Source organism: Athene noctua, chromosome 2, assembly GCF_965140245.1.
Source record: "Athene noctua chromosome 2, bAthNoc1.hap1.1, whole genome shotgun sequence".
Lineage (NCBI taxonomy): Eukaryota > Metazoa > Chordata > Aves > Strigiformes > Strigidae > Athene > Athene noctua.
This window is the reverse complement of record NC_134038.1, coordinates 121278741-121306658: the sequence shown is the minus strand read 5'-3', so window position 1 is coordinate 121306658 and position 27918 is coordinate 121278741. Positions and strand designations below refer to the sequence as shown.

At 39.1% G+C, this 27918-nt stretch overlaps 1 protein-coding gene across 1 annotated transcript in view; it reads left to right on the top strand.

Annotated features, from left to right (window-relative positions):
• The window catches only part of APBB1IP (amyloid beta precursor protein binding family B member 1 interacting protein), a 69524-nt gene that overhangs the window by 25778 nt on the left and 15828 nt on the right, over positions 1–27918 (top strand). The window contains exons 5-10 of the mRNA XM_074900097.1: positions 2729–2806; positions 5635–5794; positions 9315–9436; positions 17549–17623; positions 18943–19086; positions 22518–22628. Of these exons, the coding sequence (XP_074756198.1) occupies positions 2729–2806; positions 5635–5794; positions 9315–9436; positions 17549–17623; positions 18943–19086; positions 22518–22628 (690 nt within the window). The remainder of the gene's footprint in view (positions 1–2728; positions 2807–5634; positions 5795–9314; positions 9437–17548; positions 17624–18942; positions 19087–22517; positions 22629–27918) is intronic.

Here is a 27918-nt window from a genome sequence, read left to right as displayed (position 1 = left end):
ACTATTTAAAATTACTGTGGAAAGAACTGATTTCAAATTAGTATTTACTGTCTTGGTTAGTATTTGCTTTGACGTGATGTTTTGCTCAGTAGAATGAAATGCAGCTGGAATTGGAATGTATTTTGTTTCATCAAAATCCACGTTCCTGTTAGCCAGGATTCTTTGATAAGTGATTGTTGAGCCAGTCAAGACTGGTGTTTTGTTTAACACTTCTGGTTGTCTGTAGTCAAATAAGAATGCACCTCTAAGACTATTCTCTAACCTTTAAGTGTGCCAAAATTAAGTAGTACAGCTTTTCTTTCAGAGAAAGGTAGAGCTGTCTCATAAATTTCCATCAACTCTGATGCTTCTTTTTAAAACTGTTTTTAAACTAAATAATGCTTCTACATTTTTAATGATATTATCTAGATGATTTTTATGTGCTTCTGTTTGAAGATCCAGAAAATGTGATAATGATACTGTAGTGGGAAAAACAAATCTTTTAGCCTGTCAAAGCATTTCATTAACAGTGCTAAAATTTTGCATATGATAGCTTATTTACTTTTTATCATTTCCTTTTCTACATTAAGACAGACAAAGGTTATGAAAACATGAAGGCTGTCAGGTGAGAGCTCAGATGCACAGATCTGTACAACCTGTGAACTCTGTTCAACACAGGTCACATGCAGGTGAAGCCTGAGTTATACTACTTAAAATTTTCAGCAGAAAGCCTGCCCACGCCACACTCAACCCTTTCAGTTAAGATGCTTTTCCTGCTTCCTGCAAAGAGATGTTTTGAGATGGTATGGGGAGAGATGTAGTGTGAGAGGCTGTGTGTTCTTCCCTCTATAGAACAGTCAGCCTTACTGTGAAAGTTACTTTTGTCCAGCTTCTGCTGTACTACAGAAGCTATTTTTGGATTCCCAAAGTTAAAGCTACCTCTGATCTGTAGTAATGCAAATTTTGATACCTGTGGAGAAAAAAAGGACATTTTTTAACTGGATGTCTGGTATTTATAGTGGAGAATTTGGCAATAGCAAACATGCTTGAAATCATCTCTTTCATGTTGAATGCCTCATCTTGTATTTTTAACATCCTAAAGGATGCTGGTATCCAGGGAAAGCTGTGATAAAACAGAAGGTGGTTAATTCAGCAAGAGGGATGTCAGTCAGGAGTAATTCAGTTATGGTTGAACCTGCCTCAAAGCTTGGGATGAATAAGATAACTTTCTTAGCTCTTTTTTTGCTATGATTCTATGATACCTCTGTAAGAAGGAAGTAGTGACAATGCTTGGTGAAGTGCTAAGGCTTGGACAATAGGCCCAAGGCAGAGTAAAATACGCCTGCTCTTTTCACTCTGGTGTCTGAGTTTAGTTGGTATCCCTAATCAGCAAAACATAGTTAGGCCTAGTTTCTTGTAAGTACATCTCCCATGAGTTACAGCCGTTCTGTGTTTTAGTCTTTGGTCTTAGTCCAAAGACCACTAAAATTATAACTTTAGGGTAGAGAATGGAGGCTGAAAGTAACACAGATTAAAATCTTGTGTGGAAGCAGGACAGGAACTTTCTCCCACAGTCACTGACTGCAGGTTGGGTGTGCCTGTGAGTACCATAGCAAAAATCCTACTCCTTTAAAACAAAGGAAACTGCAAAAGCGTGAGAGAGAAACAGGGACAGTAAAAATCAGCAAAGAGGCAAGAAAGCAAAGACAAGACAGTTTTCAACAGGGGGAGCAGAGATTTAAAGTTGGAAAGACACCAAACCCTCCAGTAGTACTAACAGTTCAAGGCACCCCAGGAACCACAGTTACTTGCTGTCCAAAATGTACTTTTCCAACTCTGTATGTGGCTGGGGGAAGCTACTGGAAGGTAGATGGCACCCCCCACCCCACCCCCCGTCACAATCTATACACCAGTCACAGAGGCAACAGTAGACACTGGCATCTGGTACGTGTACCTAAGACTCTCAGGAGCTGGGGATCCAGAGTCTTCTGGGATCACAGACTTCACTGATACTGAGAGAGAGGCATGATATTGATAGAGCTGCTTTGTAAAAGAAGAGCTAGGTGTTACTGAGATTTTTAGGAATCTTACTGTGGCCTTCAGCAAAAGATGGAATGAACTTGTGTGCGCTATCTGTGTCTGTATTAATATGAATAGGTCCATTACTAGAATAAAAAGCCATGATATCATCCAGTTTAAGGAGGTGTTCCTCTCAGTAAGTATGCATGCAGTAAGAGTTCATATGTTGCAAGTGAAAAAATTCAAGTAAATTAATGTACTTAACAGAAAGTGTAAAATTTTAAGTGGTATAATTGCAAGCCAATCTTTTCAGTAAGATCCTAAAAACTCTAGTTCTCCTAACCCTATTGAGAGGTGAGTTTTCTTCCAAGTAGCCGTATCCACAGTGTTGTTTCACTCTGGTTAGACCTTCCTTCATCTTCTCTTTTGTATCACCTGTAACCCATATGGAAACACAGGAGAGTCCAGTTTTCAGACATTCCTGTAGCATTTGAGGAACAGATCATATAAGAGGTGTATGACCGTGCAACAAAAGGAAGCACTGGACTTGTAAATCAAAGCTTTGACTGGAGGATATTAGCTCAAGGAAGTTGGGGATTCCCTGTAACTATGAAGTTTCCCATGACAAGCCTTATGTTCTATATATAAATAACAGAAACTCTTTACAAGTAAATACACATTACTGGCCTTACTTAACAAGCAGTGTATGAAGTATCTTGTATCTTTTCAGGAAGATCAAGAGGCACAGGCTAAAGCTGACAAGATTAAACTTGCATTGGAGAAACTGAAGGAAGCCAAAGTTAAAAAGGTGAGCCTTAAAAGAGTGAAATGGTACCATAAGAGCTACCAGCTAAGTATCTCTTATCATTCTTCTTATTAGTAAAGTTCTTAGTAAAATCACCAGGCTTTTTCATAGTTTGTCTGTAACTTGAGACGTCTGAAGATCTCTGTAGAGCTGTCTTGTCATCTGAGAAGTCTCTGGGAGAATGCTACCTCTGAGTGACTTATTTTTAAGAGGACTTTGAAGGCCCTCCCTTTTTTTTTTTTTTTTTTTTTTTTTTCCCAGTGCTGGGCCAAAGCCCACTGTTCTGATAGGTTGCTTTAGAGAAAGTGGAACGTACATAAAACGCATTGCTTACTTACGCTGTGCTGATTCCAAAAGTATTAAACTTCTACAGTGGATGTAGATTAAGCTAATCCCAATTAAATTAATGAGGGTCTTCTTGCTAAATCTTTTCACAGCAGTGTAGTAATGTACAAGGATAATAGAAATTATTTTAGATGAACTAATTAGAAAGCTTCCAGCCAGTGTCTGCACAGTGCTGCAGTGTGTCATGTAATTATGCCTACTCATCCTATGCTAGTGTACCAGCTGAACTCAGCAGAAGCTGCAAATGTTCAGTAACTCTGAAAAATGGTGTGAAGTAAAAACAGTCGTGACCTTTAAGCCTTGCTCAAACAGGAGATGGGAAGTGCTGAAGGTCGGAGTCTGCAGGACTTCCAAGAGGAATTGAAGCTTCCAGTAAATTCAGGGATGTCCAGACTTGAGATGGTTCCCATACACTTTACATTCATGTACAAATGCTACCTCTGAGAGAATGTGTTTGGAGGATTTCACCAATGTTGTCTTTGGAAATCTCTGTAACCAAACTTACGACTGCTCATTGGTCACCCTCTTTTCCTTGAAGTGTTACAATGTTAGCAGTCCTCCTTTGAGAGGAAACATTTATTTTGAAGACCCTTTTTTTCCCCACTTCTGTTTTTTTCAACCTGAAGATTTGGAACCATCGGGTAGAAGTAAGGCTTAGTCTTCTTGTGGCTTTGTCACTATATTAAAATTACTATGTCATTCTTGAATTCTGAATTGACTAAATAATTGTCAAGAAATCTGATCTTCTCTCTTTTACCGAAAGTAGAGGACAGAAACCAGGGAGGATGGTGTAAAGCAGGATTACAGCCCTGGACTTCAGGCGAGCAGACTTTGCCTTCTTCAAAGATCTGTTTAGAAGAGTCCCATGGATAAAGCCCTGGAGGGAAGAGGGGCCCAAGAAAACTGGTTAATATTCAAAGATCACCTCCTCCAAGCTCAGGAGAATTCCTTCCCTATGAATGAAGGTCCACATAGACCGTTCAGGAACTGGAGCATCTCTCCTGTGAGGAAAGGCTGGGACAGCTGGGACTGTGTAGTCTAGAGAAGAGAAGGCTCTGGGAGGATCTTGTCAATCTATGTGAATACCTGAAGGGAGGGTACAAAAAGGATGGAGCCAGCCTCTTTTTGGTGGTTCCCAGTGACAGGACCAGAGGCAGTGGGCAGAAAATGAAACACAGGAGATTCTGTCTGAACATCAGGAAACACTTTTTCACCATGAGTGTGGCTGAACACTGGCACAGGTTGCCCAGTGAGGTTGTGGAGTCTCCCTCGTTGGAGATACTCAGAAGCCATCTGGACAGGGTCCTGGACAGTGGGCTCTAAGTGGCCCTAATTGAGCAGTGGATCAGACCAGATGACCTCCAGAGGTGCCTTTCAATCTCAACCATTCTGTGATTCTGTGAAGATGGCAGCTGCATGCATGTTTCTGAGCAGTCGGCTATAACCAGACAAAAATATCCTTTTTTCACTAGACATATAGGTTATACATGTACAACATTTCTTTTTCTCTAGAATCTGCACTATGGCTCAGTTGCTTATTTTAGAGAGGAAGATACAAGGATTAGAATTAAAGCAAGTTCATGTTTTTTCTTACGTTTGCTTTTACTTTTCAGAGATAGTCTAGATTTTCTTCTGGGGATCATCACACTCTGCTTCTACCTGATCTTTAACAGAGATTGTCTCTATAGTACTAAAACTGCTTATGCACACGTTTTAAAATAAGGAGCTATTTAAACAGGGCTATATGGAGAAGTCTTCCCAACTCACCAGTTTAATATTAGTTTCCACATACAGATCCTGTAGATGATATTTCTTCTGTTTTCCGTACTAATGGAGCATTTTAAGTTCTTTCCTGATAACGTATTTGCAGTTCTTTATCACACAGCATTTTCTTGCATTGCTCCTCTCTGGAAAAAAATGCACACTGTTTCTGTTTAACAAATACTTCACAATGTGAAGAAATAACAAGTGTCTTAGGTTAATTTGGTCAATATAAGTAACTCATGTCTTTGCTTAGTGATGAGTGTTGGACTACTGCCCACCTTAGTGCAATCCGGTATCAGGTTAGTCTGCTAGTGTGACAAGATTCTTCCATTCTTTTTCTCATTTAAAACTGAACTTTCTGCATTTCTAGCTTGCCTTAAGGACACTTTGTCCCTATCAAACTTTTTCCATAATTGCGCATCTAGTAGATTTAGAGAAGAGATTAACTAAGAGATTAATTTCTCCATAGTAATTTCACCTTTCCTGAAGTCATGCACAGGGCAAGGTTCAATGTCCTTTTTTGAGGAAAAGATCTATATTTTGGTGTCAATATAATGTGAAAGCTTCCAAGCTGTTTTATTCCTTCAGCTGACTGTGGGACGAGGTGCCTTTGAATCAATAATAACCTTCAGCCTTAATCTTTCTTATCAGTGTTAGCAGATTCAGACTAGCCTTTTACTTGCTTCTGAAATTAACTGACTCTTCTGTGACTCTCTACTCAGCTTGTTGTCAAGGTGCACATGTACGATAACAGCACAAAGTCACTAATGGTGGATGAGCGTCAGGTGACACGGGATGTTTTAGACAATCTCTTTGAGAAAACCCATTGCGACTGCAACATCGACTGGTGTCTGTATGAAATATACCCAGAGCTGCAAATTGGTAAGTGGCATAGTGACAGAGTTTATAGCAAATAGATACAGTGTATCCTATGCTATTGGTAATCTTGAAAAGATAATTAATAACATTTCTCCTGCCCATGTGTCCACTATTGTTAGAACATTGTAGTCTCTAAGCTGAGAGATGCTGCAGGAATGTACTTGGGCAATCTGTGCTGTGAATGTCAAAAGGCTCCTTGCCCACCACCATTTCCATTATTCTGTTTTACAGAAAATGAAGGGGCCATGTGACTTCCACTATGTTTGTTAAGGCAGCAACAGACCCAAATGCACCAGTACTCAACTCTGCTCTTTCAAGGGAGGATGCAGTGCTGAACTGCTGTCAGCAGGCAGTTACATACTGGCCAAACAAATTTTGTAATTAAACCAGACTGTCTGAGAAACATTTCAGTAATTTCTAACGCTTTTCACTTGTGATAGTTATTTTCTTAAGCATAGTTGTGAACAGGATACTGCTCTCTGATGGGGCTGCAGCTCTGCTGGTGGTACCTTATGATTTAGGAAGTAACTAACCTGGCCTCTAGGTCCCTAGGAAACAGCTGTGCAAAACTTCTTGTTTGGTGCAACTTAATGAGTTTTGGTTCATAAAGGCTTCAAGGCCTGATTAAGAATGGAGTATTCTCTAATTGTGAGTTATTTCAGCATCTTTCGTTCAGGATGCAAAGGTATTCACATCAAAAGGAAAAGGAAAATTGACATGACTTTCTTCCAGGGTCACATTTGACCTAGAGAAAAGAGAAGTTGTCAAAAACTGTTTAGCATTCTCAGTTTACAGACTTCCATCAGAGATGTAAAAATGTTCAAAGAAAGTTCAATTTCAGTACTGCACTTTAAAAGAGCCCCAGGAATAATCATCCCGCTAAACTAAACCAAGGAAATATAAAAATAACTGAAAAAGCCTGATTGCTCAAGAGCAAGGAGGTTCTCATCTGCTTTTAAGAATGGCAGAGACATTAGCTGCTGATCTGTTCTTTCTACTCCATTAAGATGATACATGAAGCAACGTTGTTGCATTCTTTTGTACCTCTTTATCCTAACTAAGAAAATGCTGGAAATTTCATTTGACCCTAGCAATGTCACAGATGTCACTGAATAATTTTAGAGTGTTTTCTTGACTTGGAAAGTTGCTCCCTCTAGTCTAGTGTGACTTGGACAATCATTTCTGAGGGTTAGGAGGCAGCATATAAATAGATTGTTTTCTGAATCTCCATAATTATTAAAAAGAATGTACTTGTGTTTCTTCATAATCTGGATAGACATTTTGAATTCCCCATCATACAATCTAAACTGAAGGCATCAGGGAGATCATATGCTAAAAATATTGGGGTCAATGGTTAGAATTTTTTTTTTTTTTGGTAAGTAAAAATTACTTGTGTTACTTTAGTCCCAGCTATTACTAGGTGCTTTGGGTTAGTGTTCTGGTATAGTAACACTCATAAACTATTTTAAAAGCCAGGACAGAAGAGTAGGAAAAGAAATAAATCAGTAGTTGGTTCAGGAAAAAAGGAAAAGTCTGTGAACTCCTGATGCAGAGGTATATTATCAGGTCCAAATCAGCTGGTAATAGAGCCTTTTTGTTTGCAGAAGGGAATTTTGATATGGATGGAATGGTACATATTCTTTCTTCTGCTTCCAGTGCACAGCAACATGCAGTTAATTTTGTTAAAAATCAAAACAATGGGAACTATTCTTTATTCTTGTCAGTATACTTCTTGTCAGTTCTAGATAGCTCTATTATTATCATCATGCTTAGAAGACAGGCTTTGCTGTGCTTTCCCTTTCTGCCTGCTTTCCATGTTAGTATTCAAGACAATAAAATTACATTTACTTTAAGAAGCAAATCTGAGCAGCAAGTATTTCAGGCCAAACTGAAAGTCCAAGCTAGTTTTGTATCAGAAGATCCTTGACAGAGTATCTTGTAATTACTGTTATTTTGAAAGATGACCATTGCAAATGAACTAAACTACAGTTTTAAATTAATTGCATGTTAAATACCACAAATAATTTCAGCAGTGAGATGGTGATATAACACTGGGCTGTACATCCCAACATGTATTTTGTAATAAAGAGTATTGCCTTATAGTAGGCATCCAGATTTGACTATTTTTTTGTAGCAGTGGTTATAAAAAAGACCCTCCTGAGGATGCTAAAATCATACCTTTTATACAAGAAAAGCCTGGCACTGGAAATCAACAAACAAAAGTATATGTGGCAAAAATTAGTGTTAAATAACTAGTGTTACAACCTGAGAATTTTTTTAGGGCTATCCTGGATGATAAGATACTGTTTAACCTTCAAACTGTTGCTTGGGTTTTATAGTGCTTTATATTTCCAGTGCTTGTGTTGTTAAAAGTTAGTGTGTACATGTGAACTGACCCTGAAGCTAATCTCATTTAGTGAATATAATTATTCTCAAAGTTTAGTTTTGATGGGACATGCTGAACCCTTGTCAAAAGTAACAAGAAGTGTTAAAAGAAAGCCTACAAAACATATGCTCTGTTATCTCCTCTTATACAAGACCAGTCTAGGCCATTTAAAGATGTAGTCACCACAGACCACTGAAATGGGGGTACAGCTGTTTCCAGGGAACTGCCAAAATCGTACTGAAAATTGGAGCTGGGTCAATTCGCTGCCCCAAGACTGAATTTGTATAAAAAGGCAGTTTGGGCCGTTTCCAAATTATCTGTCAAATTATGCTCAATACCTTTTCCTTCCAAAGGGGGTTTATGTGACTGTTCAGCTACTTTGTACAAGTGAAACCACAGAAGAAGAGATTGGAGTTGCCTAACTTCAGCATACCCTGTGGCTTTCCTGGGTGGAGGATCTGGGTTCAGATCAGCTTAGGAAGGGAGAGAACTAGGTCTCCCACATCTCTGGTGAGTTTTTTAACTACAGAGATGCTGGGTGAAACAGTATATCTTCACATCAGTTCTCTGTCTGTGTTCCTATTTCCTCTGTTCTGCTTTTTCTGTTTTTAAATACAGTTGCTTGAAACAAAACATTTTATTTTCAGTGCAGAGAGTTCTTCCTGCTGACAAAAAGTAATTTTTCATTTGTTACCATAAGTAAAAAGACAAGGACATAAGTTTTTATTATTTTTTTAAAATTCAGTAGCCAAAGTGATTATATATTCCCCCCCCGATCATACTGCAAACCTTAAAAAACAAAGGCAAATAGAAAGCAGAAAGTCACTGAAAGACATAGGTGTAACCATCTACTCCTAGTGGGACACCTTTGCTGTCTTTGAGCAACAGCACAGAGATGCAGAAGGAATCCAGGAGCATGCCACAGCTACATAAGACATCTTCTGTAGGTGATTTGCCTTTCCACTTGACACTATTTTCGTGTGGGTTTGCTCCCTTCTGTGCAGTAGAAAGAGTGCTGGACTGTCCAGCTCTGAGCGAACATCGATAATGAGTACATTCTTACACAGGAATTTCTGCAGCCTCAGGAGAGGGGAGAGAGAGTTGGAGTGTCTTATATTACCTTTTCTGTCTCTCCAGAAAGGTTTTTTGAAGACCATGAAAATGTTGTTGAAGTGTTATCAGACTGGACTCGAGACACTGAGAATAAGATTCTGTTTTTGGAAAAAAGTGAAAAATATGCTTTATTTAAAAATCCCCAGGTAAGCTAACATGGTATTTGAATAAGAGTCTAAAATTGTATCATATAGTCTATATGCTGCCTATTGTGTTATTAATTTGCTTTCAGCTTTGTCAGTTCAGAATTAGAGAAAGCAAAACTTGTACTTTCAGCAAAAACCTCCAGAATGTTGAATGAAAGAATTTGAAAATTAGTGCTTTCTATTCTTTTCTCTTAGTCTCCTCTTCAGTGGTAAAAAATGAAGCATGTAGTTCTACACTGGTACCAGCTGTTGCTTCAGCACAGTTCTCGGAACTGGGGTGAGATGGCATCGACATTTCCTTGAAGGTCCGGTTTTTGCCAGCTGTACATGAAAATTTGCTGAGTGAAAAGTACACCAAGTACTACAGAGAGTTTATCTGGATTTCATTTAGACTAGAGAGAAGAATTGGGTGAACAGTAACTTGTGCACACTAACTTTGTAAAAAGAGGGTCTGCATGCTGAATCATGTCAAGTTATTCAGGGTAGGTGTATACATAAATCACTTATTTCTTGTGATATGTGATCAAAACCGTATTTACAAACAACCTAGCACATGCAGTTGATGGATTCTGGGGCACTAGATCTTTTCCCTTTGTCAGCAGTCTGTTAGCTCACTGAGCATCTGCTTCATTCCTGAGGGCAGCAAGAGAAAAATGAACAATTCTGTGTTGCTGAAAATGAGTCAGATATATAATTTGGGAGCAAATCTCACCAAGTTGCTTATTAGGAAGTTAGGGGTTTTTTTAGAATGAGCCAGTGTTTCAAATAAAATCTGCAGAGAGGAAGTTCCTTCATTGACATAACAAGTATCCACAGTCAGGGAAAAAAAACTTCTCCCGCAGAGTACGTGGATTGATGTTGACTTTTAATATGAAACAGCAAAGCCAAGTTTGGAAGCAAAACGTACATGATGGCTCAAGATGGTCATACTTTCTAATGCACATAAACATAGCTAGCAGAAGAGGTTCAATTGTGTGTTTGGTTCATACACTAGTAGTGTTGTTTGGGCAAGTGACTTAGGGCAAGGCTGTGAACCTCCCACCTCTTTGAGGAAGATCCTGGGCATTTTGATTGCAATGAACTTTAGAAATAAACATGACCTAAACCAAAACCAGATTAAGAGTGTGGGTCTGTCTTTCTATCTGAGGATATGCTGGGCTTGATCTGGATGTGTCTGCAGTGCTTGAGCTTCAGCCCCTCCGTGATAAGCTCTAAAATGAACAGCCTAAGGCAACTGGATCAACTGGGGCTATCACACTTTTGAAAAATTTTGCCAGTAATAAAGTCTAACCATCTGTCAGTCTTAGTAAATTCAAACACTGTGAGACAGGCAGAATAGTACAGTCATACCAGCAGTTTGTTGTTTTGTCAGAAAATAACCAGTATTGTACAGACAGAGTTCACACTAGATAATGAAACATGGTAAAAATACATGATCTGGAGTGGGTCCCTGAAAAGGTAAACAAAGCAGAAGTGCTGAGTTTGTGGCGGCAGGGTGTATGATTAACGGACTTAACTATTTACGGAAATTATGGTGTAACCAATGGGAAATTGAAATCCAGTGCTCTGATACTGTATTTTCGGCATCTTCAGCCTCCTCCTCCTAGCTCAGTCGAGGTTGCCTCATAAACTCATTTTGTGAGTACAGGAATTGCAGAATGCTTTTTTTGACACAGCCAGTGGCGGTAATGCAGCAGCAGTTAGATTCTTTGTTGATCTTGTTTCATTCTGTCAGAGGTTGCCTGTGGAGATCTCACAGTTTTGTAGCTTGCAGATTTTTTTCTGATAAAAAGAGGCAGATTCCAAAGGTGGCCAGGTGCCTACAAGTTATGCTTAGACAGATTAGTGATACAAATTTTTCATGACAGAGGTTTGATGCAATTAAATGCTTTTTAAATTCCTACTATAAAGATGTCCAGGTTCATTGCTAAAACAGGCAGACCTCTGGAGAAGACCTCTACATCTCATTGTTTCTTTCTGTGAGCTAGCTATATACCTGGTATAGACTAAACAACAATTAATTAAATGTGTTTCATTTTCTAAGGAGGAACTGAGGTTTTGAAATGCGAGATGTATCCCCTGTGTCTGTACTAGCAACATGCTGCTCAGCTGATGCCAGTGGCTTTTTTTTGAAGATTGTAATATTTGTTATGTTGTATTCTCTAACATTTTTTTTGCAGCTTTGTTGCTGAAAACAATTTTTTAAAAGTATTTGGAATACTTTTTAGAAAAAGCATCTGCGAAATCCTCACGTGTCCCCCTCTGCATGAAGACAGACACACTTTTGCCCTATCTTCACCATGATATAATTTACTGTGCAGGGAACTCACAGTAAAAGACTGTTCCATGAATGGAATCAGTGACTCATCTACAGAGATGGAGCATTACAAGTCTATGACTACAGAGTGAAACAAAAATACATATTGGTACATGTGCAGATAAAGAAAAACTTTATAACACAGGAAAGGTGATGCTTTGTCATGTGGTTGACTGATGCTGCTTGACTCTAAAGGAAAGGTTGTCAGGTCTCAACAATTCTTTTCTGAAAGCTCAAAGAATAATTCTCAGCTAAAAGAGACTCTAAGCAAAATGTAGGAAATAATTTTCCTTCATTTAAACAGGGGCAGCTGAATCTAAACTCCTGACTGTAAATGCTGGTCACGTTCTTAGAACAATTGTTTGATTTTTGCTTACATGGATTTTGATTTCCTGTGTTTCCCTTTTGTTGATAAAAGCAGACATGATATATTCAAACAGTGCAGGTGGCACCATATGCATGTGGGGGGTTGTTTTTGTTTTTTTTTTATTATTTTTGAACAGTATTTATCAAAAGTGAAAATCTGTACAGTGAGTACTTTGTGCTTCTGCTCCCTCCTATGTAAGCCAAAAGCAAGAGCTATACCCTTCAATGGAGAACCCATACACTGAATTGACATTTTATTTCTCCTGAAGAGTACTAAACAGTGTGAGAAGGTGGAGTAAGAATTTGCAATGACTTTCATAACAGGACAGTTAGAGTGTTTCACGCTTGACTGTTTATTTTGAAGTCCGTGAAATTGGGCTAGTATTTACCAGATGATACTTCTGGTTTTCACCACTCTGGCCACCTTTATGAATCAAGGTTTTTCTTTTGCCTCCAGTTACCCAGTATAGGAAACAGAGAAGGGTGGCAGGGAGCCTGATTATTGAGTGGGCTGATAAATGCACAAAGAAATAGAAGTGAGAAAGGGTAAATGTTTTTCACTGTACTCCCAGTGTTTAGTAATCTTAATTTCTCTATTAGTGTATTTTAGACCATGGTATAGTTTCAAGGTGAAGATGCTACTTCAATTTTTTTTTTTTTTTTTTTTCTGCCTTGGGGCTGTAACACTGGAACAGTCTTTACACATTTGAACCATTTTGCAGGTGACTTTTAATGAGCCTATTATGTGCTGCATCCTAGTTTATGTACATCTTTCATTTGCTCCATGCTCCCCCCCTCTTTGCGGATGAAGACCATCGTCCTCAAGGCATGAAAAGTCAGCTCTAGTTATGTCTTCAAACATAAAAATCAAATAAACAGGGTTGAAAATCAATTTTTGGGGGCTTCAAAAGAGCTTTGTCTTTAGTTTCATTTAGCTTTATTGACATTTGTGATCTTCAGAGCAATTACAGGTATATTCTAGCATTTTTTTTAAGGAACACATTACAGTGCAGGTTGCAGATATGACCGTGTTCCATTTTATTTTTTCTGCACAAATTGTACTGCATTCAATATGCAGTTGCAATGGGCTGAAATGGAATGTGAGCTGGCCAGTTTCAGTGTGGTTTGGATGAGTGTGAACAGGGAGCTCATTGCACAAAGAAGATGGTGATGAGTATGGAGCAGCTGCGTTGTTCACTGCACACTGTCTGATCTGTGCTGTTGCGGACCTTGCAGATCTTCTGCAAAAAGTTTCAATAGGTTGAAAGAAAAAATACAACTTAAGCAGAAGGGGAGGCAGAGGGGGGATGCTACCTTGAACACCTATTTTTTGCTGTCAAGTAGCTGCTGGATTCCAGCTTGGATGGGGCTGTGTATGAAAGGAGATGAAAGGTATGAGAGAGGTGCCGTTTCACTTAGGAAATTATTTTTTACAAATATAGAGACAAGAAACGCTGATCAGAGAGTTTAGCAGTGTAGTAGTTAAGGCTACTGTTTCTACCATGCTCCAAGTTTTGTTTGCTTACATGCCACCAGAGATGCTCTTTGAAACTATTGAAAACACTTTCTGTCTTCCACTGTTTGAGGTTTGTACAGTGGAGAGAGGTAAAGCCTGAATTTGTTTACCTACCTTTATGTGCAAAAGGAGATGGCTGTATCTCTAAGTGGAAAGGTTGTATGACTAGTGGTACTTTACAGTACAAGGCACAAAATTAACTTAAGCTAGCTATAAAATCTTTACAGGATTTCCTTTTTTTGCAGATGAAATTTCCTGCTGATGTAAAGCCATAGATGGGTCATCAACTAGTTTCAAGTCTGTCCTGTATAAGCACAGAGGGAAATGCTGATGTAATGTCTCTTATGGATGTCATACCTGGCTAGCAGTACCTCTAAAAACTGCCACTGTAGCTCTGCATTAGTCTGAGTCAGGCAGAATGGCAAGGGAGAGCAACTGGCTTTGTGTCAGCTTCAGCTGGTCTGGGGTATGTAAGCACGGGGAATAATTCAGCAAAAACGTTCTGCTGTTCATCTCGGCAGCAAACAACCCAAACAGAGCAAACAAAGCAAATCCAATGACAAAGTGTACTAGCATACTTTGTTTGGTTTGTTAAAATAACCCTTTATGTTTGCTTTCTTATCAGCCAAAGAGGATGAATCCATCCTGTTAAGTAAGCTCAGATTTCTATCAGGAGAAAGACATTGTCTTTTGAATGTAAAAAATAGCTAGTTCTTAGATCTGTAGACATATGCAGAGACCTTCCCTGTAGCCACATCTTGTCCCGTTAATGACCTGACATCCCAAACCAAACATACGTTTCTCAGTGGTGTCCTCAGATGGGAAAGAGCTTGCCTTTTATCATGACCTTTGACTACTGGACTTGGAATGACCTCTTGTGGACACATGTGGTTTGCCTCCTATAGGATGAATGCTTCTGATCAAAAATAGGAGACCACACAGTGATAAGTAGAGTATACAGTCTGCTACCCAGGTTTTTAGCCACTAACAAATAATAAGTACCATACACTTCCAGATTTCAGGGCAGAGACATAAAGGAGGTAATCAGCAATAAATGAAATGTGTGTTGACAGGTGAAAGATGACAGCGTACATCTGTGTAACGTTGGTTTAGGTGACATAGCCCTGTTTCCCTAATGAAAAAGCTGCGTTGGTTGTAGAGATCCAGCATGGAGATCATTGCAAACTTTCTCTCTTTTTCTCTCATTGATTATGTCAGTACAGGGTAGTCTGCGTTTCTGCTAAATAAATGTCAGATGCCTGAACGTGAATCAGTTGTAATCAGGGGAGCTTTGTTTTCTTATTATCAGTGCACTGAAGGCTGACTGAGCCAGATGAATGCTTTCCCCACCGGCAGTAAAGCTGATGAGCCAAGCCTTGTTGAGACAGTGATAAGACGTACTTACCTTGATAAATCTTCGTTGTGTATTTTAGGGGCTGTACTATGCCTTTATAATGACCTACAGAAAAAGGTGGCTTACAGCTTGCCATGTCCCTCTGCTTTCCAAATCCATCCCAAAGTCTGGATGCCCAACCCAGCCTAACAGTGCCTCTCAGGTTTCTGTTCATACCTTCATCAATGCAAAAGTGGGTGTGCCAACATCAAGCCAGCAGTGCTGTGATAGTGCTCCCTGTCAAGAAAAGCTGTCGCACATGTACAGAGGACTTGGCTGCAGCTGCTCAGAACAGTATCTTTTTTTCCAGTGGACTGAGTGGAGCATTGTCACTCAGTCAAACCTGTAGTTTTGGACTGCATAGGCAGGCATTGCTGTATGTGTTGTACTGAGAACACACTTTTAAGCAGGTTTTGTTTTGAGCTGGTTTGGATATTTTTCCACTATGAATACTGTCTTGAGATGTAGTCACAAAGCTGTGGTCCTTAGTGTTTGCTTACCTTAATCCATGGACTGAAAATGTGCCCAGGCCGTCTGGAGCCAGCTATGTGCTGCTGCATGTCCTAGAGAAGAACATTGCTATATTTCCTAGCATAGCTGTCTATTGTATTGAATGTTCAAGTCTCTCTTCTTATGTTCATACCACAGACATGGCATCAGCACAGGCCAAATTGCAGGTGTGTTTCTGATGTCCGCTGTCTGACTTAATGTGAACTTTTAAGAAAACAGTTTTTAAAGAACTGTTTTTGAGATCATCCACACCTCTTCCCTTTCCTCTCTTGGTGCCCCTCCAAAAACCATCTGCTTTGAGGCTTGCATTCTGGCAGACAGCTGTTCACAGCACTGCTTGAAAAAGAAGATGTGGTTGTGTGGAAGAGCAGGGTTTCACTTTAGATAAACCTCATTGCTGAAGACATGGTATGATGGCAGGGCAGATTTGCCTCTTGTTTGTTTCTTATGCTGTAGCAACAGCATGTTCCTTCATTTACACACTTATTTGTCTTTTGGTAATGTTTGCATTTGTGTTGCAGTTTAGTTGTGGAGTTCTAGGCATGTAAGTATTGTTGCCACATTCTCATAGTCTTGCGACATGAAATAAGATGAAAAGTTAGATAAACTCTCAATTTTCTTCCTATAGAATTGCTGAAGAATTACAGAATTAGTAGTAATTTTTAAGTGCATAGCTTTCAAAATTTGTGGGGTTTTTCATTATTTTGTCTATTTCCTAGACAGTAGTGTTTGTTTGTCTTATGCCCTTTGTTCTGCAAACTTAGCTGTTTGATTGATTCCAGGGAAATCAGTAAGACTGTCCCATGTATCAGGTATTTTCCAAACCCAAGCTTCTGTTCTGCATATACTTTTGTTAAGAAAACGATAAAACAGGAGAACTTTGAGTGTTATCATTCTGGCCTCAAGCCCATGGATCCAAATGCTACTTGATGCATGGCATAGCTCCTTGATCTACTTCCTTGCTTCTCGCCCAGCTGCCTTACTCTCTGCAGGCAGCTGGGCTCTGCTATCTGGCCATGCCTGCTGTTGAGCAAAACCACTGCACATGCTCCAGCACACGAGTCCTAGCGTGCTCCTGAGCTACCTTCCCACTGTCTGAATTTGCACATATGTCCAGGTGTTCTTCTTGTGTCCATCTGTACAATGCAGATGGATGCAAAATTGTTTTTTCTGTTTAACAGTGGGTGAATTTATTTTTACTGATAACTGTGTGCATGAGACAATGTGCTTCCTTGTTTGCAGGGGCGGACAGGCACTGGGTCCTCTGAGGGCAGCTGCAGCTTCATGGCCCTCTGTCACAGAAGTGGAGGGTCATTTCAAAGTGTAGGCTTTTGTTTCAGTAGGCTGGAGCACATGTGCTAAGATATCATGGTGATAATTTCTTCTGATTTCTTCTAGATTTTTGAATACCTTCTTCACTGCATAAAAATACTTTGCAGAGCATAAGCAGGGGTTTAAAAGTAGAAATGACTTTGGATAAAGGCTGTGGCATATAAGCACTTTTATTTAAAATTAAGAGCTGAGTTATATCCAGAGTGCCAGATATGAAGGTGCAAATTACCAAACTGGGTTATTAGGAAAAATGCTTTCTAGCTTTTTGATACTGCATTGTATTCATTGCCTGTCAGTATACAATAGAATGTTATGTTCCTTATCACCTGTAATAACATAGGAAGCAGTAAAAATTGGAATGATAAAATCAAACGCGTTAGTCCAGTAAACCAGCCAAAACTATAAACCAGTGCTTTTAAAATTTTGGGAGGCTGTTAATACATAGGCAAAATTAATTTTGCATTATTTTTTGAATTATACTAAAAATAAAGCCTTTAAGCAGACAGCTGCGATCAAAGTTTTCCATAAGAAGAGACCATAACCATCTGCCTCTTGCATATGCTGGCTTGGGTACTCAGTATTGAAAGACTGAGTAACTATTGGATGGGTTTGTAGTGATCTGGTTACTTGTATTGCCGTCTTTATAATAAACACTAATTTCTTTTGTGTTTTAATCAGAATTTCTACCTGGCAAACAAAGGGAAGAATGAAAGCAAAGAAATGAATGATAAAAACAAAGAGGCTTTATTGGAGGTAAGCCAGCTTTCTAAGTTGATGATAGAAATGTTACCAAAACTCTGCCACCATCTGCATCTGCTCTGCAGTGTTTAGTTCTTTGGGCAAATGTGTAACGAGAGGAAGTTCTGTGATGGTTAGTGTCTTTGTGTCTAAGGTTTAATACGTGGATTTTCCTCTGCATCTGCCACTCACCGTTAAAAATTATGTCCCCTATCAGCAAAATTAAAAAATAGAGAATCATTTTGTTGTTACAGACCCCAGTGCCATGAAATGTTTTTACTTAGTGCTTCTATGAAAAGTAATGCCATGATAACAATAAAAGCAGTTACACAGAGGTGAATAAAGAAACAGCAGTGCCACACCCTTAGGCCAGCATTTATGAGTTTATATTGATAGTAAGGTTGATCAGTAGCAAACAATTATCTTTGGGTTAGAAGCAGATGTACTTCTCGCTACCTCAAATTATTAGCTCTACTACGACAGAAAAAGAACCTTTGCACTTTTTCAGAAAGTCTGTTTAGCCTCTCTCCTTTCCTTCTGGAGTTTTACTTCAGTTGTGTGTTTGAGAGAGAAAAATCCAGAGTTATATGAAAGAAAAGTTTATCACAGTTCTCTTGGCAAGTATTTTGGCTTCGGTAGAAGTTCACAAAGGAAGGAAATACTGTTCTCAGGTGACTGAGGATTCCCATTTCAAAATTAGTGCATCTCATGAAGGCACCAGATGTCAACCAACAGAAGTCCTGGTAAATTCTAAATTAAAACATCAGTGATAAGTGTGTTGGCATTAAAAATTACCCAACAGTAGGTCCTTCAAACAAACTATGAAGTATATTTGTTTAAACAGTGTTGTAAATGCTAGCATGTATTTAAAAATGAAAGCGAGTGATTTTTTTTCTTTAGCTGTTTTTAGAGCTCTAAGCAATCTCTAAAGATTCTCTCTGCAGAAGTATTTCTCTACAGAACCTAGAGATGCAGCGATAGAGAAAACCCACCAGCAGCAATACCAATCGTTCTATTTTATGACGTTCTACTGAGAACGTCTGTGTCTAGTTAAAACCCTTCATAGGTTTTTGCTTGACCCTTTTGAGAGTGGAGGTTCTGCGAGCCTTCTTTACCAGTATGAACACCCAACTTGCATGGCCAGCTTACCACATTAGCTTGGAAAAGTTTCCTGTGCCTAAGGTGTTCATCTCCCTGGTAACTGCATTCTCCATGTTCATATGTTCACTGTCACAGGAAATGTCTTTATTTTTCAAGGGAGCATTTTCTGCTGTTTATTAATAGGGTTGTGCTTAAATCAATTTATTTTGTGTATTATTATTCTTGTTGCACAGGAAAGCTTCTGTGGGGCATCTGTCATTGTGCCAGAGCTTGAAGGAGCCCTTTATTTAAAAGAAGATGGAAAAAAGTCCTGGAAGAGGCGTTATTTTCTTCTACGAGCTTCTGGAATTTATTATGTACCCAAAGGAAAAACCAAGGTCAGGAAGCCAAATAATCCTTTTAGCAGTAAAACAATTCATGGAGGTGAAAGTAAAGAACTCCCAAGGTGACATTTTAAGAACACTATCTGATGCATCTGAGAGGTTTGGGGTTTTTTGCTTTAACTTTGACTATGCCACTTGTGCAAATATTAGAATGTAGTCACTAAATCCTGTCACGTTTCTCCCCTTTCAGTTTCTATGGATAGATAAAAGCATTAATAAAATAGTACTCCTCTGGAAGTCAGTAAGGGAAAGAAAAACAGCACAGCACCCTTCAGCTGGTGTAGTGCTGCCAAAACACTTCACTGTTATATGGGTTACCTGTGGAAGAGTATTTAAAAATTCTTAAGTAAACTCATTTCTTATCACAAAAAAGGTGGAATTTTACTTTTATACTTTCTGCACCAGCAACTAGCATGCATAAATGCTATACATTTTTTCCAACAGAGATCTTTGACTGGAGGATGTGTTGTGCCTTTTAAAGCATCTTAAGTCTGCCCTTTGTGTAGAAAGAATGAGACAGAAGCATTCACCTGACCGAATCAGATGCAGTGACATTTAGTATTGCAAAATATTTAAAGAGTCTGAATTGCAGTGCTGGAGAAGGAAAGGGGTCCTGGATGTGTTGCATATAAGGGTGGCTGTTTCCACAGTGATGAGGTGGAACGGTGGCTTCTGGGACTGGTGGTATTTTTCTTTTTTTTTTTTATATATTCTGAAAACCACTTCTGTTACCACTTATGGCTCTGGTAATGCTTCATATTTGAAAATTCTGATGCTGCTGATGCTTTAACATTTAGAGCTTAAACATTAAGATTTGTCCTGTGAAACTTAACTGTTCTGCTATTCCCTGACTAAATTGCAAAGAAAAAAAATTAAGTTGATAGCTTATAAAGTAATGCAGTGCTGCTGCTGCTCCAGTGACCTGTGTTTATATCCAAATCTCAGTGAAACACAGACCTAGCTTACTTTGCTTTCACAGCAATTTATTTTGTCTTTACCTGATCCTAATTTAAAGGCTTTCAGTCCTCAAATCATGTTGCATACACACCAATGTCCTATCAATTAGGAACTAGAAAGCTATTCGGTAGGCATTTAAGGTGGAAAGAGTGTAAGAATAGTCAAATGAAAAGTCCATCTTGGACGCTTCCTTCTAGCCTGCCTCCAGTGATGGCTAGTATACAGTGCCAAAGCTTGGTGAGCATCTACTGACAGTTACCCAGCCTTTTTCGTCATCCAGTGATACCCATTTCAGTGACTTTCCATCATAGTGCAAATGAGGAAAGTACTTTCTTTTTCAGGTGATAGACTGCAAACACAGGCTCAAGATGGATCCATGCAGTCACCTTATAACACCTCTTTTATTTTAACACTTTATTGCTTGTTAGTCATTAGAGCCTGTGTACCACCCTGCCTATAACTGAGCAATTTTAAGGAACTGTGTAAGTGCTTCAAACTCACTATATTACCAGTTCAGCCACTCACAGGGATTGAGGACGTTGAATCTAGTTCTTTAGGAGATAGTCACAGCTCTTTAAAATGGTATCACAACCACCTGTTTGCTTCTGCTTCTGTAACAGCCTTCAGCAAAGCGATGCATATATCTGTGCCTGAGCCATTCCAGAGAAAGTCAAGTCTCTTAGCTCAAATACATGTTTAATGGTGATTTAAGTTTGTTACTGGACTCTGTATTGGAACAGCTGCAGCTCAGGTACATGTGTCTTTTTTGGAGACAATAATCACTGGTAGATGAGCAGGCTGCAGTGAGGATGCTAAATATCTTAAAGTGCTGCAACAGAATTCATTAGAGCTTTCCAGTCAAAGCCCTTCAATTTTGAGAGTTCATCCTACATCAGGGTGGTACAAAGAGTGCACATGCACCTTGGTGCGGTCATTCAGTTGTGGGTAGAGTGATCTTTCACTGAGGTACAGAAACAAACGGTTGGTCTCTTCAGCTGCTGCAGCTGTTTTGAAATTCATCATATAGTCATGTTTTCACTTGTTACAAAAAAGCAAAGCAGTCTGGCATACCTTTGGCACTTCGTGTTGACTTTAAAATACATTGCAAACATGAAAGTACAGGGATCCGTTCAGTTCATTTTACACATGTGCCATTGGTATTTTTTGTTGTTTGGGGATTTTGTTAACAAACTAGTCACCAGTCAGCACTGCTGTCTTAATTTCTTTCTTTCTTCAGTACTACTCTACTTATATCCCATTCAAAAACATCACTGTTAATGGACAGGGTCACAAACCAACAGAATCAGAATTGCAGATACAATTTTAAAATTTCTCTCTGTTAATTGTGTTGCTTTGTCATGTTAACATTTCAGAAATACTCGCAATAATAAGTGCCTTTGTTCCTTGCATAAAAATTTGTTCCTTACTTAGAAGAAAATAAAAACTGCATGCATATTGGTCTTAATTGCTATTACCTGATTCATAAAAGGAAAGGAACAACTCATTATACTGCATGGATTTGAGCATGTTTGGGAATTTACAGTGTTGGAAAATCCTAGGTCCACACAGTTAATGACAAAATCCCTGACATCAGCTTCAGGGGAGGCAGGAGAGAGAGAAGCCCTGTCTACATACAGTATAGAGTGTTTCCTCCCTCCACAAATCTTACTTGCAAACTCAGTTTGTAAATAAACCCAACTCAAGGGCTTACTGTAATGAAAGTGTCAGTAGGAATGAGAACAGCATAGAAGAACCATCATATGTGGAAATATAACCCCATTCGTAGGGGTAGCGAAGGTTTGTGGTTTGTTATTTTCTTTTTTCACAATTTCCTGATTTCTCAATTTAGCTAACAGTGACCGTGTGGCATGGCCATCTTTGCATTTCCACTCAAAGGATTGCAAAAGTTATGCTTTGTATGCAGAATTCTGCACTGAGAAGTGTGCCAGCAACAGAAACCTTGTTACTTTAGCAACATATTGTGAACAAGCAAGTATTGTGATAAACAGAAAAGGAATGATGCCAGGAAATCTGAGAAAATTAAAAGCAAACCAGATTAAATGTATGCTTATTTCCTGATGAGAATTTGTTTGTTACATGTGCCAAACAAGCTCTCAGAGCAATGTAGAACTCCAAACCTTCTTTCTCCACTCTTCTGGGGGTGTGGTTGTAAGGCCTGTATTTGTTTTACTAAAGTTATTTCTTACTATGGTGTTCTGTTTGGTCAGTGCAACAGCAAAATGTTGCACTATGTTATATATTATCCCTAATATGTACTGACCATTTTCCAATTGTTAGTTTAAGAATGTGCACACTTAAAATTAATCTTTCTTCAGTCAACTTCATGACAGTTTATTTTTTTAAATAAAAAGCATTGTCATTCATGCATTTGAAAAAAGTTCTATTAATGAGTTTCACATCAAAATTCAATTTGTTCTAACAGTGATGTGCTTGGTTTTTATTTACAGACATCACGGGATCTGGCATGCTTCATTCAGTTTGAGAATGTGAACATTTATTATGGTTCTCAACACAAAGTAAAATATAAGGCACCTACAGATCACTGCTTTGTCTTAAAGGTAATGTACAAGAAAAATAAGTTCTGCAAGTGTCATACACAGTTTCTTTTATATGTAAACATGTTTAAGTTTGAAGCTCCAAGGACCCTGATGAGATGGAATACCTCCTGCAAAATCATGTTAATTTTTTTCCTCGCTTCATTGTTGATCAGCAACATACCTTTAGAACCTTAATTTTAAGCACTGGTAGTCCCATGATGTATGTCTACACTGCATCTGTAAAGTTGTCTTCAAAACAAGGCTGAATATGCTTCCAGTGACTGTTCAGGTGACTGGACATATCTGGACAAAAAGCAGATGCATGGTCCCTAATGTTGACATTATGAGCACTATGGGCTATGTACTAAAAACTGTGTCTGTGTTTTATTTGCAGTGTAGTCATACCTGTTGAATGGTTTGTAGAAGTGAGATGCAAAATCTTGCAGAAATAGGCATCTCAGATGGCATATTTTATTGCACAACTATTTGTAGTAGGAGGGCAAAAGAGTTTGTTCATCCACTCATGAAAATCAGTGCTGGCTGTTGAAGTAAGTATCTCATTGCTGCTTCTCCAGCTAATAGCACTGCAAAGAGGCTGGAAATTCCGCATTTCTCTCATGAAAGGAAAAGCAGCCCATGCTTTTCACGTAGTTCAGATAGCAGAAATGAAGCTTTGAGGTTGCAGTAATTAGGCCTTGTCTGCTATCTGTAATTAATACAGATTTTAGAATACAGTGGGATTACTGTGTACAAGACAGAAGATTATCTTGTTGCTGCTTCTCTATTTAAAGGCCTGCAGTGCAAACAAGGTATTAGAAAACATAGTATCTTGCCATCTCAGAAAAAAGTATGGGAAACATTCACATCAGAGGTCACTTATAATACCACATTTCTGGCTGTAGCTGCACACTTACAGCACTTTTTTATTAAGTTTGAAAATGTGCGCTAGCCTAATTTACATTTGGCCAAGCAGAAGTGGTTTATAGACCCAGACTTACTTTCTGAAGCAGATGTATCCAATTAACACAGATGAGCAGTTTTAATACTATAGTTCTCTACAAAATGCTCTGCAAAAAGCACTTTATCTTTTTTTGTAAAACAGGGGTGAGCCTTTTGAAGTTAATAGGTAAGCATTATTTCTAAAAAATAAAACTTCTAATGAAAAAAAAGGGGAGCTGATTCAAAAATAAGTGGAAATTGATTTTCTAAACAGATGACTGGTCAAAGAAGTATCTGACTAATTTAATAACAGTCATGTTCTGTTCAGCTGAAAATAAAAGCATGATTTTTTGAAGTGTATGTAGAAATGTATTTAACTGATCACAATGATGAGAAGAACTTTCAGGACTTATTGCCATTTTTTGTGAAAAGAGGTATGCTTAAATAAGAACTTACACAAAAAAGTCAGAACTCAACTGAAATTGCTTTATTGGATATGCATTGTTAGCAGTGTACCCTCAATGTGAAATGTGAAGAACAAGATCAAAAGCTCACTAGGGAAAGCTCTATGTGTAATAGGCTTATAAATGTATGAAACCTACTTGGCAAAACTGTTTGCTTTGATGCTTCTAAAGTGTGTTTTCAGTATGCTAGAATAGACATCATATTGGTAACATCATTATTTCTGACCAACACTACTTAGTATTGAATAGATTATATTACAGTGATTGTTCTTCATTTTAATTCCCACCAATCAGCATTTGGTAGATTCCTGACTGACTCCGTTTCAGATTTGGCTTCTTTTAACAGCTGTCTCTTGCAGTGGCTGGGGTTGGTCAGGGAGTATGGGCCAAGTACTGATAACTTCAAATCTTCTGTTGTTTCAAAAGTGGAAGCCTCCCACGTAGGATGGGTTTCTGAGGTTGATGCAATGGAGAGTTTCCATATTTATTATAATTTCTGTACATTAATTTGAATTCCGTATATACCTTTCTGAAGGCATACAGATGAGATTAGTTTTGTCATATCCTTCTCTCTGAAGGTTGGAGCTGAGGATGTAATACATCTTGAGGGCTACGGGAAAGAGCAAAGATAAATGTTAGTCTCTCTGATTGGATCCTTGATGACACAAAAGTGTGTGAATAGGAACACAGAGCCATTTATTACACTTAGTTACATTTTGTTCCTGTCTGGTTTTGTATGGAATTCTCCCAGAAGAAAATATCTCTCTAGTTGGGAGAAACTTGTCCTGAGATGTCAAAGGAAGACAAACCCTCATCCTTGAGATATTTCTTATCCTGCCATATTTTGAGAATAAAGTCCTCGAGATGAAATGATAGTACTTTTGCAGACAGGTGCAGTCATCAGCCAAGTTACTTGCTCTGCTGTGTTTCAAACTTAACAGAAGAAACTGCCCAGCTCAGAGGCAAGAGACCAACTTGTACTTCATAGCACAGGAGAAATGCAAGGACATAGCGACTTCAGCAGTATCTTGCTGCTGTGCTAGGTGGAAAATCCTGTTGAATTCAGAACCAGACATGATTTCCCAGCTTTGAGCACTGAGTTGAAAAAAATACCATATTTATTTCTGACTGGTTAAGCTAATTGGCATCCTTACTTCAAGAGCAGGGGGAATGCCCTTTGTTCATTCAAATGGCAGCAAATGGCCCGTGAGGTGGGCTAATTTGGAGTTAAATATGGCCTCATGCTTGAAGGACACATCCCTTCTTTTCCTTCAGTCCCTGTTTGAATGGTGAGCCTTCTGAACAAATAACTAGGCTAAAACCAGTAACATTTGTACCTGCCTTCAAAGGTCCTGTTTTGTATTAGCAGGGGGAAAAGGTCAAATATTTGCCTCCCCCCAACCTTGGCCATCTTTATGGTGTGTCTTTTGGGGGGAAGAGCCCTCAAGAGATTATAAGAACAAGCAAAGCGCTCCTACCATTTCTGTGTCTGTGTGCCAGGCATCACCACAAACTTACAGGAAAGAAGCACCCTATAACTAATGTCAATCACAACCCTGATGTCTTGGTTTTAGCTAGAACAATGAGATTTCTCAGGTTGTCTTACACTGCCCTGCACTATATGGGCTTTTCCCTCAAAGTCTTCCTGACATATCTTTGTTGCTTCGCCTTGATCTCTGTAAATGGGATGCAGGCTTTTTCTCCAGTTTATTCTTAGGCTGCAGTCAAGTGAGAGGCTGATAGAAACAACGAGCCTTTGGTCCTAGGGTCTGTCCCAGCTAACATGCATCCATCCAACCACTGGGAGCCAGCAGCTCCCTCTGTCCTGTTTCTTTTTTAATCTAGCCATTTAATTTCAACTTCAGTTCTCATACCTGTGTTACTTAGCTGATGTTGGCTTGGGTACTGGTGTTAGTGTAGCAACAAGATCATGCACATTGTGGGCAGGTTGCTTTGACAGTTAGCCAGAAACTGGGGTAGGTAGGTTTTGCAGCCTGTGATGTTGGAGCTGCACCTAGACTAGCTATTTTAAGCTAGCTCAAATATAAATATTCTCGTCTGGAGATCCATCCTGTAGGATGTTTATCTTACAGCTAGAGAAGCATGGTGTGCTGTGAGTGCTCCTTGCCTATTCTTCCTTCTTCATTATATCAGCACCCCATTGTATATACTGTAGTTCAGAACAAAAATGGGGTGTGTTTTGCTCATTTGTTAACCATCAAGACACTGAAGAGATAATGGGGAAAAGGTTGGTGTGCCTGAAACTATTCAAAAGCACACCACGGTGTCTTAACAGTAAAAGAGCGGGCACTTTGCTGAGCTTATTCGGGAGTTTTCTTTCAGGATGATTGGGGAGACAGCTGCAGTAACTGAACAAAGCAGTTGCTGCCTCATATCAACTCCTCTTCAGGCCACAGAGAGGCCAGCTGGGACCAACTGAAAAGAGAACAGCTGGCTGGTTGGTGTCAGAGAGCAGGGTCACCTTTAGCAAACCAGAACCGATGTGGCTGGGTTCTAAGGACGAGAGTGCAGCCTGCTATGGAGGCTCTGATGGAGTTGTCTTTCAGGAATCCTTAGACTTTGGGGCAGCTATAAAGCTTGGACTGTTTATTTCCCAGTAGCTACTTGGTCTGTGCTGAGCTATAACCTTCTTAAATTGAATTGTTCTATACCACTGCTAAACAAGCCTTCCTCCCTCAAAGGATGTCCCACATTTATAAACTAAAAAGCAACACAAAGAACCCTCGACATATTAAAGAGCAGCTCTGAATAAAATAAGTACTTTTGGGGCATCTGCTCCTGTAAACAGATTCCTCCTATTTTCTACTTATCTTAAATGCTTACAAAAATTTAAAGAAACTCCCCCCCTTCACTTTGACATCAGATAAAGTGAGTCTTTTCTTAAAAGAGACCTCCATATGCAGAAAAGAGGAAAGGGCAGCCAAGTGTGAAGGAAGACCCTCACTCAAACCTGCATCTGTCAAGGTCAGATCTGTCCCTCTGTTCCAGGGAGATGAGGTGGGAGAGAGTAGCAGCACAGCTCTCCCTGCCACCCTGTAGAGAATGTGGCCACTCCTGGGAGAGAAACAGCAAGGGAATAAAAAAATATCTCCTTCACAGAAAAAGTAATTTCACACACTGCAAGTTGGAGTGGTTTGGTTCCTCACAGTCATCTTTGCATATACAAATGCAAATTTTCATGCATAGGTTCCCTGTAGATCCTCTTTCACAATCATGGAATATGCTGTGGAAATGAATGAGACCTTTTGTGATTTGTTTCATATTCTGAAGCTGAAAACCCTCAAAACCAAGAGATTCCACCATGAAGGAAGAGATCTGTTCATCATGCTAGCAACAGTATCCATTGCACTGAGCAGCAACTGTGAACATAATGTTTTATTTTGTGCATTAAGAGTGTCGGAGTGTCTGTGTGTGTGCGTGCAGGCTAGCTAGGAGCTGGTTTTGTCACACCATGTTGAAAAATCTTTCAAAGCAGGCAAATAGCAAGGTAATCTATATGCAAATTTGCTGGTTTAGTCAGTCTGATGTGCCTGTGACAAAGAGTGGATTTAATTATAGTTTATTGGTGCTGGTTGTGCTTGAGTAATCTGGAGGTAATGGTGCATAATGCTGAATTAATCTAGGATGAAAAAAATTGGTTTCCTGGGGATAAACTGAGACAAAGGCGAATCATCCTCTATTTCCACAGCTGGGTACATTTTCCTGTGCAGGCTAAACAGCTAAGTTTTCCTGGTGTCATTTGGAAACTCCAGGGTTTTTTAAAAATTTCAAATGATCCAAAGAATTTTGGAAGTAAATGTGCAAGAAGAAAAGCTTCTATTTCCAACGGTGGCCTCATTTTAGCAGGTAATTTGGTATTTAGTCACTCTGCTCCTGACTCCCTCCTC